The sequence below is a fragment of the Neoarius graeffei genome, chromosome 17 (assembly GCF_027579695.1).
Source record: "Neoarius graeffei isolate fNeoGra1 chromosome 17, fNeoGra1.pri, whole genome shotgun sequence".
In the NCBI taxonomy this organism is placed as follows: domain Eukaryota; kingdom Metazoa; phylum Chordata; class Actinopteri; order Siluriformes; family Ariidae; genus Neoarius; species Neoarius graeffei.
In genome coordinates, this window is record NC_083585.1 from 59328473 (window position 1) to 59340175 (window position 11703).

Consider the following 11703-nt stretch of genomic DNA (forward strand, 5'->3'; position numbering starts at 1 on the left):
TCCGGAGAGAGGAGAGAGATCTGGTTATCTGGTTACTTTGTCAGAATTTAACTGAAAAAGTATTTATTTATTTATTTATTGATCGATTTTTAAACAATTACACATCCACTGTAATCAGCTGCCACAGATTTATCCCTAAAATTTTAGCTCCCCCTTTTTTCAGTTTTAATTTTTTAATTTATTTTTATTGAAAAATATGAATAATTAAAAACAAACTATTTCTAGAAAATATTTTTGATTTTCTGGCAGTTTATGAGCAAAATAGTATATAGCTAGCTAGCTAGCTAGCTAGATAGATAGATAGATAGCTACCTATCTCCATAGCTAGTTCGATTTCCACAATATCTATCTGTCCATCTGACTAGCTAGCTTTGTAGATAGCTAGCGAAATGTAGCTATGGTAGAAAGCTAACTAGCTATGGAGATAGCCAGCTATTGATGTAGATCACTAGATAGATAGATAATCTACATCGCTAGCTAGCAATGGAGATAACTAGCTAGCTAGCCCCATAGCTAGTTAGCTATCTACAATAGCTACATCTATCTATCTAGCTAGCTAGCTAGCTATGGAGATAGATAGATAGATAGATAGATAGATAGATAGATAGATAGATAGATAGATAGATAGATAGATAGATAGATAGATAGATGTAGCTATGGTAGATACTGTAGCTATGGAGATAGCTAGCTACTGATGTAGATCACTATCTATCTGTCTAAATAGATAGATAGATAGATAGATAGATAGATAGATAGATAGATAGATAGATAGATAGATAGATAGATAGATAGATAGATAGATAATCGACATCGCTAGCTAGCAATGGAGATAACTAGCTAGCTAGCCCCATAGCTAGTTAGCTATCTACAATAGCTACATCTATCTATCTATCTATCTATCTATCTATCTATCTATCTATCTATCTATCTATCTATCTCTGTCCATCTAGCTAGCTAGCTAGCTTTGTAGATAGATAGATAGATAGATAGATAGATAGATAGATAGATAGATAGATAGATAGATGTAGCTATGGTAGATACTGTAGCTACTGTATGGAGATAGCTAGCTACTGATGTAGATTACTCTCTATCTGTCTCAATAGATAGATAGATAGATAGATAGATAGATAGATAGATAGATAGATAGATAGATAGATGTCATGAAACACGGCATAGAAACATCTTTGAGAAATGTGATCAGATATTTTTGCCATATTGCCCACCTTGAACCCTCACTATGCCTCTGATTAGACCAGATACCAAAGACTAAAACATCTGGCTCTGGATGCGGATTAGCATTTGTTTTAAAGTATAATGAGAGATCGAAGTTAGCTTATTTATCACTTGGCTAATTTGAAGTGGTGCAGCAGAAACCCTGTGTTTAAATTCAAACGGCAGGGGCATTGTGTCTTTTTAACTATTTAAAAATGTTATAATGCCCATTATTCACCAAGTGAGCTCCACGCCTAATATCCTCATGTCACCATTTTATAAAACCTCAGAGGAATCAGAGGTTATTGGAAGTATTTTCATTCCCACTGAGTGACAAAATGGCTGTCCATTTTGGCTGAAAATTCTGGTGCTGCTTTTGGTTGTCTTTAAGTTTGGTTGAAAGATGTGATTGGACTACCATCCTGCTCTTCTTGTTGTGTGTGTGTGTCAGACCTCCCCCCACCTCCAGAGCCCCCACCGTGCCAGGGCCTGCGCATCCAGGGGCCAAGAAGCGTAGGAAACGTCGGCAGCCCTGGCGAACGAAAGGCCTCGTCTCTGGAGAGGCAGCATATGGGTGGCCCGGATGAGGTAAAGAGCTCTCTGGAAAGGCAGACTCGTACATCTCTGGAGCGCCACAGACACGGACAAGAAAGACTCGGCTCAATGGAGAGAGCAGACGAAACCAGGAGAGCACAGAAGAACGGCCCTACTTCAGGTACGAACAGAAACAGGATGGTTAATTGTACTTTGTCCATTTATAGGTACGTTTAATGCTCTGAAACAAGTTCCTATGAGCATTTACATTCTAGCAGCTATAAATGGCCATTCCCTTAACTTCCCTTGAAGCTAATAAGACCTACAGTATGCAGCTTGTTACTGAGAAACCAGAACGTGCAAAACCTTTGATTCTGATGAGTTTCTCATGGAAAAATGCTTTAGCTCTGTCTGATACAAAGCATTGACACTGGAGACTCCTTCCTTAAATGCTTACAGGAAACTTCACTGCATCAATGAAAACATGATTTTGTTATTGTTCAATTACAACTCATTTATGTGGTATGACCGCCATACAACTCCGTGTGTGAGTCGTTACTACAGAAACGACACTATGTCTTATTATTCAGTCTCTGAAACAATCAGATGTCACTATTTAAAAACATATGGACTTTTTTTCAACCTCAGCCATAGTGATGCTTAATTAAAAAAAAAAAAAAAACAGCATAGAGGTGTGCAAGCGTGCTTCAAAATAAAAGCTTGCATACAACTTTGGGGGGAAATGGTGAAATGATTCCTGGTAACATTGATTAGTAAGCTTTATTTTCCATGTAACAATTACCAAAAAACCTTGGACATCATATTTATCTTAGGGGGGGGAAAACCTCTTGGAAACATATTTACAACCGTAATTCCAAAAAGTTATGACGCTGTCTAAACTGTAAATAAAAATGGAATGCGATGGTTTGCAAATCATGGAAGCCCTAAAATAGTACAAAGACAACATATCAAATGTTGAAACTGAGAAATTTTATTATTTTTTGAAAAATATATGCTCATTTTGAATTTGATGTCAGCAACGTGTTTCAAAAAAGTTGGGACAGGGGCGTGTTTACCACTGTGTTGCATCACTTCTACTTTTAACAACACTCTGTAAACATTTGGGAACTGAGGAGACCAACTGCTGTAGTTTTGAAAGAGAAATGTTGTCCCATTCTTGCCTGATATACAATTTCAGTTGCTCAACAGTTCGGGGTCTCTTTTGTCATATTTTGCGTTACATAATGCGCCAAATGTTTTAAATGGGAGACAGATCTGGACTGCAGGCAGGCCAGTTTAGCACCTGGACTCTTTTACTACAGAGCTATGCAGTTTTAATATGTGCTATTAATTTTTTAGTACAAATTATCAGTTTTAATTTGCACATTTTTCAACAAAATATAGGGTTTCCATGATTTGCAAATTATTGCACTCTCTTTGTTATTTACAGTTTACACAGCATCCCAACTTTTTTGGAATTGGGGTTGTATAAAACACGATGGCAAAAGCTTCAATTATATATTTACATAAGCAAACAAACAGACATACAAATAAATTCCATGCAAATCCAGCCTTACACCCCATAAGGTTTTTTTTTTCACTTTTTGAAACTCATCATGCTTTACAAATTTATCAGTCTCCATAAAGAAAACAAAAGATCTCAATAATTGCCGTTGTCATGGAATTAACTCCTCTGTATTGTTCAGTGGAGAATTGGATCTATTCAAACGTCACGATGGCACAATTAACGCTCTCACTTTGCTTGACATTTTCTACCAGAAGTGCCATCAGTTTTCCTGCTGCTGTATATGGTTCAAAGTCTGGAGCTAGTCAAGTAAATTATGAGCAAGTTGTCAAAGTTCAGAGCTAAGAAAGCTAAACTCTCCACCTCACTGTGATCACTGGGAGACCGGCAACTCCAGATGTGACCCTGGTGTTCAATTAGACAGCCTGCTGTGAGGAGAAAGGACCTGTAGACTGACTTCTTGCCTCCAGCTGCAGGCAAAATGGAGGCACAGAGCAGATGTGCTGTAATCACTTCACACATACATGCTGCAAATCAGCCTCCTTGGTCATCTGTGAGACCATTAAGACCAAGCGCTTTAAAGGTTGGAGGAAGTATGTAGGTAGTCACGACTGGCTTCTTGAGCTTCTGGGAACAAGTTTAACAAGGTCTCCAACTGGTGTTGCATGAAGAACCGGATGGAACCTCATTACTGAACTCATTTCTCAGGATGTTTCCTTCTTTTTGGAAAACGTGTGTTTTGTTTTGTTTTGTTTTCTGTATGTTATTGTCCAGATGAGGCCATGCCACCCTATAGCAAACCATCCTTCCCATCCCCTGGGGGTCACAGTTCATCTGGAACCACATCCTCCAAAGGATCGACAGGTCCTCGTAAAGGAGAGGGGTCACGAAGTCAGCACCAGCGTTCCAACACTGAGCACGGCGACTCCAGCTACATCGGGACCAACGGCCAGGGACAGTATTCCGGAGAGTTATGTAAGTCACTCTTATTCACCATATACTGTACGCAATATCTATTTTGATATCAGAGCACTGTCTCGCTCTAATACGTTACCGTTTCTATAGTAACTGCTGAATAAATTACAGGGTCTTGGCCAGCAGACGCTTCATATAAACAGATTCACAGTAAAACATCTGTAATGTGTGTAATCATTTCTAAGGTTTCCTAAAGTACACTACCGTTCAAAAGTTTGGGGTCACTTTGAAATGTCCTTATTTTTGAAAGAAAAGCACTGTTCTTTTCAATGAAGATCACTTTAAACTAATCAGAAATCCACTCTATACATTGCTAATGTGCTAAATGACTATTCTAGCTGCAAATGTGTGGTTTTTGGTGCAATATCTCCATAGGTGTATAGAGGCCCATTTCCAGCAACTCTCACTCCAGTGTTCTAATGGTACAATGTGTTTGCTCATTGCCTCAGAAGGCTAATGGATGATTAGAAAACCCTTGTACAATCATGTTAGCACAGCTGAAAACAGTTGAGCTCTTTAGAGAAGCTATAAAACTGACCTTCCTTTGAGCAGATTGAGTTTCTGGAGCATCACATTTGTGGGGTCGATTAAATGCTCAAAATGGCCAGAAAAATGTCTCGACTATATTTTCTATTCATTTTACAACTTATGGTGGGAAATAAAAGTGGGACCTTTCATGGAAAACACAAAATTGTCTGGGTGACCCCAAACTTTTGAACGGTAGTGTAAGGAGACGTTTATGTACCATTTATGGAAGGAGTCTCGAGTGTCCGTGCGTGTTTTTGTCTTATTACGTTCAAGAAAGAGAGAAAAGAGAGATTAGTGATGGATTGATTGTTTACAGATATGATAACGTAAGTGAGAACAGAAACTAACTTACTTTACAGCAGCAAGTAATGCCATTATTGGGGAAAACTTATCTGATATTGACTTCCTGATAATGATGAAGAAAACACAAACTTGGTAAGTTTTCTGTCAGTGTTGAGCTAATTTTATTGACATTGTGAAAGTACTGATTATTCTCATCTGAAGTACTGCAAGTCATTTTCGCCATCTTTCACCTTCCAAAATATGGAAATTGTGACAAATATCACGTGAATGAAACACTAGGATAGGACCAGAGCAAAGACACAGAAGTCACCAACAGATCTTTGATCAAAGTTAAAAAAAAAAAAAAAAAAAGGGCACTCGGTAGAGTAGAGTGCATCCCTCCAACAAGCTACATGCTATCAAAATCAAATCACTTGAACCAAGGATAATACTAAAGCTGTCCACCAAATTTCTTCCAAATCCGTTCACGACTTTTTTGATTTATGTTGGGAAGAAACCAAAAAAATCCTGGATCCACAGATATACACTGCAACCCCACTACGATGAACTCCTTGGCAGACGTCCAAATAGTTTGTCATAACAAAAAGTTCACAATGCCGAAATGTTCCCACTTGTTACACCAAACACTCGCATTATATGTGAAATTTTCAGCACATTAAAATTCCTTATCATGAATTTCTCCTTCTGAGTCACTATTGCAGTTCATTGACTGAGTTAAGGGATCATGAACAGAAGTGATGAGTTCTTCATCTGTTATGGAAATAATGGAGGTTACCGGTGTATGAAGTACACTAAAGAAGTATGTCGATGACTGCACTGTTTACGAAGTCGTCTCTAGGTCGTGTAATTCCTCACTCCAGGCTGCTGTTGATAACATTGCTAAATGGACTGATCACAACGACATGCGTTTGAATGTCAAGAAAACCAAGGAACTTCAAATATATTTCATTAAGGCTACATCCACACGACAACGGCAACGAGATGTTATTTAAAAAAATATCGCGTCCAAATGGGCAACGATCAGTAAAATATCAGGTCCATATGGCAACGCAACGCTTGCTGAAAACGATGCAATACACATGCCACACCTCTAGGGGCGCTGTAAGACGGTCCCTTCGGAGACACCAGAACAATAGAAGTAAGGACGCATGCGCATAAACTATTATGCGCGAGACTTCATATTAGCCACAAAGTCAGAAAAATCTGTTCGTAAAATTACGTTATAATGACCAAATACAATGAAAAGTATTTTTCCAGTCTCACCTGTGAAAGGTAATCCCATGTGATCTCGTTTGGATGGTAAACCTGTTGGTACAGTTAAACGCAGCACATGAATGAGGCATCTTTATTCCCTGCTTTGACCCATCCAATATGGCGGCGAGGATGACGTATGATTCTACGCGGAAGGCGGCGTCTTTAATGGTCTGGAATAAATTGAATGCTACACATTGATGGATTAATTTGTTCTTCTACGCCCTTTTTGAGGAATGTATTGTAGGACTTAAACCAACATCTGAAGAGGTGAGATCGCTCCTTTTTTTCCCTATTTTTGCTGGCGGGATTGACTCTGCCCTAAGGGTTATTCTCTCTCTCTCTCTGCACCATTACACAATAAATATTCACAGTGAAAATATTTTGTAAGCGCTTTCATGAACCAAGTTATAGGATTTGTTGACAACTCACATTGAGTTCGTTACACTTCTACCCGGCGTGAAGCACTCACAGTCATGTGGTTGTGACGTCATCGTAAACAAATCCGTTCTACTCATCCAGACGACTTCGCAATGGCAACGTTGCCAGATCTTTCCACTCTGGAACCCGTTCTCAAAAGATTGCGTTTTGGGGCACCCAAAACGCCGGTGCCGTGTGGACGCCAGGCCGAAACGATAAACAATTGTATCGGATTCACCTGAATCCGTTGCCGTGTGGACAGGGCCTAAGTCTCCTTTGGCACTGGAGAGCCTTTCCTTGGCTGAAACTGAGATTGAAGTTGTTGATCACTTCAAGCTTCTTGGTGTAACTATCTCTTCCAACCTTACCTGGAATTCCCATATCAATGACATATGCACTAAAGCCAGCAAACGGCTGTATGCTTTGCGTATCCTGAAACGCTCTGGCGCCCCACCAAAAGATCTGGTAACCGTCTATTGTGCATTCATTTGTCCTGTTCTTGAGTACGCCTGCCAGGTTTGGCACTTTGCTCTGCCACAATTCCTTGCTGAAGAACTAGAATCCATTCAACGTCGAGCACTAAAGATCGCTCTACCAAGCTTATCTTACAATGATGCTCTCTACCATACTAAGTTATCCACCCTCAGCCAACGAAGACTGGCTCAATGCCAGAGACTCTATAAAGAAGTCACTCTTCAAGAATCTAACAAACTGAGGGATCTGTTATCGGATACAAAAAAACACTCATACCATCTCCGGAAACCACGCAACTATCAGACGTTCAAGTGCAGGACTAAGCGATTTCAAAGTAGCTTTGTACCTAGCTGTGTTAAGATATGGGATAATGATTTATAGGAATTGATTTTTTGATTATTATATTTTTATGGCGTAACAATTATTTTTAATTGTACATTGGTAAATATCTATTTTTCAAACTTATGGTTTGCAATTGATATTAATAAAATATTATTATTATGCTGTATGGTTGTCAATGTCCACCCACTGACTCGCTGTGTTTTCTAAATCTTCACCATTCAGTTCAATCACTGATGATGATGTTTATGTGGCACTGCAGGGATGGACAGAGTGGGGGATATAAAAATGCTATTGGTATGCTTTAACTAGGTGTTAAGTTTAGCAGTATCAGCAGCCATTTCATCCTTTTATCGATCCTTTGATCACTGTTCTTGATAATTGTCCGTGATTGACACCTAAACAAGGCTCGTTAATCCTTTGTTTTACGGCGTTAACACGTATTGTTAACTTGACTGTGAACTTGATTACTTATTGTTTGTCTCTGGGAGGGGGGAGTCAAAACCCGAAAGAAGAGAGACGGATACAAAGGCTTGGTAATGTGAGACACTCAGTACAGCGCGTACCGTATACTTCACCAAGTCTGTGTGTTTAGAGAGTCCTTATGAGCACACGCTGTGATTGTGCTTTAATCGAGAACAGGTGCATAGGACTATAATTAGTCCTAATGGTGCTCAGCGCATGGATGTGACACAGTGATGGTTTTTTTTGAAGACTCTGACTCATTGTCATTAAAGGTGGAGACACGAACTTATGCCGCTTTTCCACTATCAACGCGGCTGAGTCGGGCTGAGCCGTGCGGTGCTGAGTTGGGCTGAGTCGAGCTGAGTGGGGCTGTTGGAGTTGCATTTCGACTACAACCGCGCTGAGCCGTGCTGGCTGGAAGTGGGTGGACACATTGGGTGGAGTTAGAGAAAGTGGGTGGACGTCACGTGATGTCGTTAGGCGGCGCAAACAGTGATATCAGTGACCTTTTAAGCGGTAGTCTCACGACCCGGATAGTAAACGATAAACATGGAGGACATGGAGTCATTAGTGTTGCTGGTCTTGGTGCTGTGGCTTGTTGTCACCGACAATGCCAACAGATACTGGCAAGAGCGTATAGATGAGGCGAGGCACATAAGGCTTCAGAAATTCTCGTAATTCGTTCTTCTTCTTCCGGGTTTACGGTGTTTACAGATCCCAACGTGCTTGCGGGGCGTGTGTGGGCATGTGAGGACACTCCTACTCACCAATCAGTGCACAGGGGAGTGTCTCCTCACGCCCCTAGCCCCACTCGGCTCAGTTTGGCTCGCTTCAGCCCCACTCCAAAACTGTGCGAGTTTTGGGAGCCGAGTAGGGCTGAAGCGAGCCGAGTCGTGCTGTTCTGAGGTAGTCGAAACACGAGCCGTGTCGGGCTGAAGCGAGCTGAAAAAGGGTAGTGGAAAAGGGCCATTAGATTCTTATATGCAAAAGTTCATAGGAAAAGAGTTCGTTATAGCAGAGTTGCAGTGTATCTGGATCCTGGATCTACATACTGTACAGTGGCATGCAAAAGTTTGCGCACCCTTTCTGAAAATGTCTGTTACTGTGAATAGTTAAGTGAGCAGAAGATGAACTGATCACCAAAAGGCATAAAGGTAAAGATGACACGTTTCTTTAATATTTTCCGCAAGATTACAGTTTTATTTCCATCATTTACAGGCGTAAAATACCGAAAAATGAAAAGGACCTGAAGCAAAAGTTTGGGCACCTGACATGGTTAGTACCTAGTAACACCCCCTTTGGCAAGTATCACAGCTTGTAAACACTTTTTGTAGCCAGCTAATAATCTTTCAGTTCTTACCTGGGGGATTTTAGCGCATTTGTCCTTGCAAAAGGCTTCCAGTTCTACACGTTTCTTGGACTGTCTTGCATGCACTGCTCTTTTGAGATCTATCCACAGATTTTCAATGATGTTTAGGTCGGGGACTGTGAGGGCCATGGCAAAACCTTCAGCTTGGGCCTCTTGAGGGATTCCATTGTAGATTTTGAGGTGTGTTTTGGATCATCATCTTATTGTAGGACCCGTCCTCTTTTTAACTTCAACTTTTTTACAGATGGTGTGATGTTTGCTTCCAGAGTTTGCTGGTATTTATTCGAATCCATGCTTCCCTCGACCAATGAAACGTGCCCTGTGCCACTGGCTGCAACACAACCCCAAAGCATGATCGGTCCACACCCATGCTTCAGAGTCGGAGAGGTGTTCTTTTCCTGGAATTTGGCACCCTTTTTTCTCCAAACATACCTTTGCACATTGTGGCCAAAAAGTTCTATTCTGATTTCATCAGTCCACAGGACTTGTTTCCAAAATGCATCAGGCTTATTTTAGATGTTCATTTGCAAACTTCAGATGCTGAATTTTGTGGTTCGGACGCAGGAAAGGTTTTCTTCTGATGACTCTCCCATGAAGGCCATATTTGTTCAGGTGTTGCTGCATAGTAGAACAGTGCACCACCACTCCAGGGTCTGCTAAATCTTTCTGAAGGTCTTTTGCAGTCAAACAGGGGTTTTTATTTGCCTTTCTAGCAATCCAACGAGCAGTTCTTTCAGAAAGTTTTCTTCATCTTCCAGACCTCACCTTGATCTCCACTGTTTCTGTTAACTGCCATTTCTTAACAACATTACGATCTGAGGAAACAGCTACCTGAAAACACTTTGCTACGTTCTTGTAGCCTTCTCCTGCTTTGTGAGCATCAATTATTTTATTATTCAGAATGCGACAGAGTTGCTTAGAGGAGCCCATGGCTGTTGATTTTAGGGACAAGTTTGAGGAGTCAGAGAATTTATACAGCTTTGAAATCTGCATCATCTGACCTTTCCTAACGAAGAATTTGAACAAGCCACAGCTCAATAAGCTAATTAAGGTCTGGAACCTTGGTAAAAGTTACCTGAGAACTCAAATGTATTGGGGTGCCCAAACTTTCGCATGGTGTTCCTTTTCTTTTTTCACTCTCCAATTGTACAAAACAAAAATAATACACAAATCTTGCAGAAAACGCTGAAAAGAAATGTCTGGTCTTTACCTTTATGCCTTTTGGTGATCAGTTCATCTTCTGCTCACTTAACTATTCACAGTAACAGACATTTTCAGCAAGGGTGCCCAAACTTTTGCATGCCACTGTATATATCTGGATTTGCATCAAAATCTAATCAATTGTCCCTTGGCCCATGGATCACCTTTCCACAAAATTTCATCAAATTCAGTTGCTACATTTTGAGTTATGTTTAGATTAGATTAGATTAGATAGAACTTTATTGATCCTTTGGGCGGGTTCCCTCAGGGAAATTAAAATTCCAGCAGCATCATTACAGATAAACAGAGAATAGAAAACTTCTAGATAAATTAAATATTTGCATATACAAATATAAAAAAGAATAAGATATGGGATAAATAGTACAGCAGGAGAGGTATTGCACAATGTCCAGTATCGCGTTTTGTCAGGCTAGGCTACTGCTCCTTCCCGTCCTCTGTCCTCCTGTTACTCCTCCTCCTCGCCAGAGAGGAGTTGTACAGTCTGTACAGTCTGATGGCGTGAGGGACAAAGGAGTTTTTAAATGTTGAGAACAGATAAACAAACAAACAAACAAACAAACAAACAGGTGAAGACCGCCTCCAGCTAAATTGGTGCTCCATAATCATTAAGCTGATTCAGAACAAAAAATGGTGTAAACTATATGAAAAGGCAAGTCAGGATCAATCCACAGTATATTTTTCCTGTAAGTCACATTGACGAATCACGAATTGATGTTGTTTTGTGACTTGCAAGTATTTGTTTTGTGTTTCTGACAGAGTGAGAAGCTGTGGATCAAAGCTGGAATAAAACGACAAAAAAGAAAAGAAAGAAGACGCTTTTTCCTGCCCTGGAGATGCCTCGGAGATCCGCTCGGTGAAACTCGTACACCGCGTCAGAAGGAAGAACTGATCCCGCAGACGGTGAAGACGGAAACGACATATTGTAAATGTGATGTAAAGACAGACAGTCCCGCCATGTTGATTTGATGTTTTCTGTCCTTTTTTCAAGAACAAATGAAATACTTTCAAACACTTCAATACTGACAGCCATTCATTCAGAGAAGAAGAAGAAGAAGAAGGAATGTTTAAAAAAAAAAAACAAAGAAGA

At 40.3% G+C, this 11703-nt stretch overlaps 1 protein-coding gene across 1 annotated transcript in view; it reads left to right on the forward strand.

Annotated features, from left to right (window-relative positions):
• Nucleotides 1-11451, forward strand: part of robo2 (roundabout, axon guidance receptor, homolog 2 (Drosophila)) — a 553585-nt gene extending 542134 nt beyond the window's left edge. The window contains 3 exon segments of the mRNA XM_060943573.1: nucleotides 1664-1927; nucleotides 4046-4246; nucleotides 11373-11451. Coding sequence (XP_060799556.1) covers nucleotides 1664-1927; nucleotides 4046-4246; nucleotides 11373-11374 — 467 coding nt within the window. The 3' untranslated portion in view covers nucleotides 11375-11451.
• Nucleotides 11452-11703: the final 252 nt, after the last annotated feature.